Source organism: Asparagus officinalis, chromosome 10 (genome assembly GCF_001876935.1).
Source record: "Asparagus officinalis chromosome 10, Aspof.V1, whole genome shotgun sequence".
NCBI classification, from domain to species: domain Eukaryota; kingdom Viridiplantae; phylum Streptophyta; class Magnoliopsida; order Asparagales; family Asparagaceae; genus Asparagus; species Asparagus officinalis.
Window position 1 is genome coordinate 9,129,238 of NC_033803.1, and position 2,443 is coordinate 9,131,680.

At 32.6% G+C, this 2,443-nt stretch overlaps 1 protein-coding gene across 1 annotated transcript; it reads left to right on the forward strand.

Annotated features, from left to right (window-relative positions):
* LOC109826426 lies at window positions 521–967 on the forward strand. Its single transcript, XM_020393459.1, has one exon. It carries the CDS (start codon window positions 521–523, stop codon window positions 965–967), a length of 447 nt encoding a protein of 148 aa, XP_020249048.1.

Sequence of the window (2,443 nt, forward strand, 5' to 3'; positions counted from 1 at the left end):
GTCATCATGTTATGATATGAGTATCAACAGTATATCTGAAGAAGAGGGCGTGAAGATTTATTCCATAAAGGACAAAAAGAGACATGGAAAAATATTTGAGGTAAAACTTAATAATGGATATTGAAACAATAAAAATTGAATATATTTTCAATGCAATGAATCGCGATTCAGTGTAGTGAATCTCGATTCACAACACTGAATCGCGATTCAGTGTTGTGAATCTCGATTCACAACACTGAATCGCGATTCAGTGTTGTGAATCTCGATTCACAACACTGAATCGCGATTCAGTGACCATTTCATGTGCTTGTCATTTTCTTTTTTTATTCGGTGCTAATATACATTGTTTTTTGAATTTTAGGTGAAACACGCTTACTTGAACAATGACGTGCAATGTACGTGTAGGCTGTTTGAGAAAATGGGTATAGTATGTAGGCATGGTTTTTTTGCACTGAACCAAGCTGATGTAACAAAAATTCCAAGGCATCTTGTTGTGAACCGATGGACAAAAGGTGCTGAGATGAGGCATTCATTGCAGTTCAAGGAAATATCAGAACAATGTTATGCAATTGAAGTTACAAATCGTAAGTTGAATGACATATGGTATGATTTCCAATCCTGTGTGAGTTTGGCAGGTTTAGATGGTGAGAGACTTGACTACCTGGAAGGGAAGTTGAAGGAGTTGAAGCACAGTTTGCGTGAATCTAGTTGGAAATCTGACACACAGAACAAAAATGATGTAATGGAGTTTTTTGTTGGCTCAAAAATACCAGCGGAAGTGATCGTTAAACCTCCCATTGAAGGTAGAAACAAGGGGTGTGGACGGAGAATTGTTGGTGATTATGAGAAATCAATTACTCAACGAAAGAAAAAGGTGCCAAGGCTGTGTAATATGTGCAAAAAAATCGATTTCCATGACGCACGGACATGCCCATTAAAGAAAACAATACAGCAGAGTGATGTTTAATTTAGTTGTCATAATTCGTTACAGAATCATTTTTAGGAATACATTTCTTATTAAAATTACTGAATTGTGTAATTCTTAACTATATATATTTACTAGATTATTAATTACATGGTTACATTGTGTCATGTTAGTATATTGAATTGAGATCTACTCATATAGCATGTGAATTCCATTATTATTAGTTGTATTATTTAAGCAAGAATGATAAAGTCGTTGTATGCAGTCATCAATTAAAATTTAATTCGCGTTAAGTGATTCTGGACTAACTATATTGAATCTAGATTGATCGCATTGAATCTAGATTATCTGATATTGAATTTCGATATCACTATAGAAATTCTTTATAATCAATCAAACAATCAAATTACTTGATTGTTTCGGTTTAAGTTATTCTGGACTAACTATAATGAATATAGATTCATTGTAGTGAATCTGGATTCAATGATCTGCATATGGATTCACTATAGTGTAGTGACTAAGATAATATTGACTTACTGAATTTTTAGTGTAGTGAATCGAGATTCACTTTATTGAATCTGGATTCACTATAGTTGTAGTTAATAGTGTTTCACTGTAGTGAATCTAGATTCACTTTAAGTGAATCGAGATTCACTTTAAGTGAATCGAGATTCACTTTAAGTGAATCGAGATTCACTAGTGAATCGAGATTCACTTTATTGAATCTGGATTCACTATAGTTAAGTGAATCGAGATTCACTTTAAGTGAATCGAGATTCACTTTAAGTGAATCGAGATTCACTTTAAGTGAATCGAGATTCACTTTAAGTTTAAGTGAATCGAGATTCACTTTAAGTTTAAGTGAATCGAGATTCACTTTGAGTGAATCGAGATTCACTAAAGTGAATCTAGATTCACTAAAGTGAATCGAGATTGAACCAAATGTATTGAGATTTAGCAAAGTGAGTCCAGATTCAACAAATTAGTGAAACTTAAGATAATAACTTAAGATAATATTGAAACAGTGATCCAAGATTAAATACATACAATCCACAATAAGTATGATCAATTTATTGTATGTTACATAAAAGCTTGAATTATAACTCACATTCTATGCTGTAATCGAAATTCTTCCATTAGCATTCACTACCTTCACAGTATTTTCATATAATCCGAACTAAAACTATGACAAAGCTATTGTTATAAAGTATATTTACATAGAAAAGCAGTTCAACACAAACCAGAGTATTCCATAACATTAATTGACAATGTACTCAATAACTGTAAACTTCAACATTGAAACTCTCTGTTGATTTCAGAATATCATTTTCTTTGAGATCTTGTGATCTTCTTCGTCTCTTTTTTGAATTTGGCAGTTTCAGCATGGTGCGGTTGGGCTTTCCTGATGACTTCTTTGGCCAATTCATTTGTTGGTTCAGTAAGAATTTAGCAACAGTATATAGACATCAGTCTATGTAGCTGATTTTTTAATCGCTCCTGTCCATATGAATAAAAGTT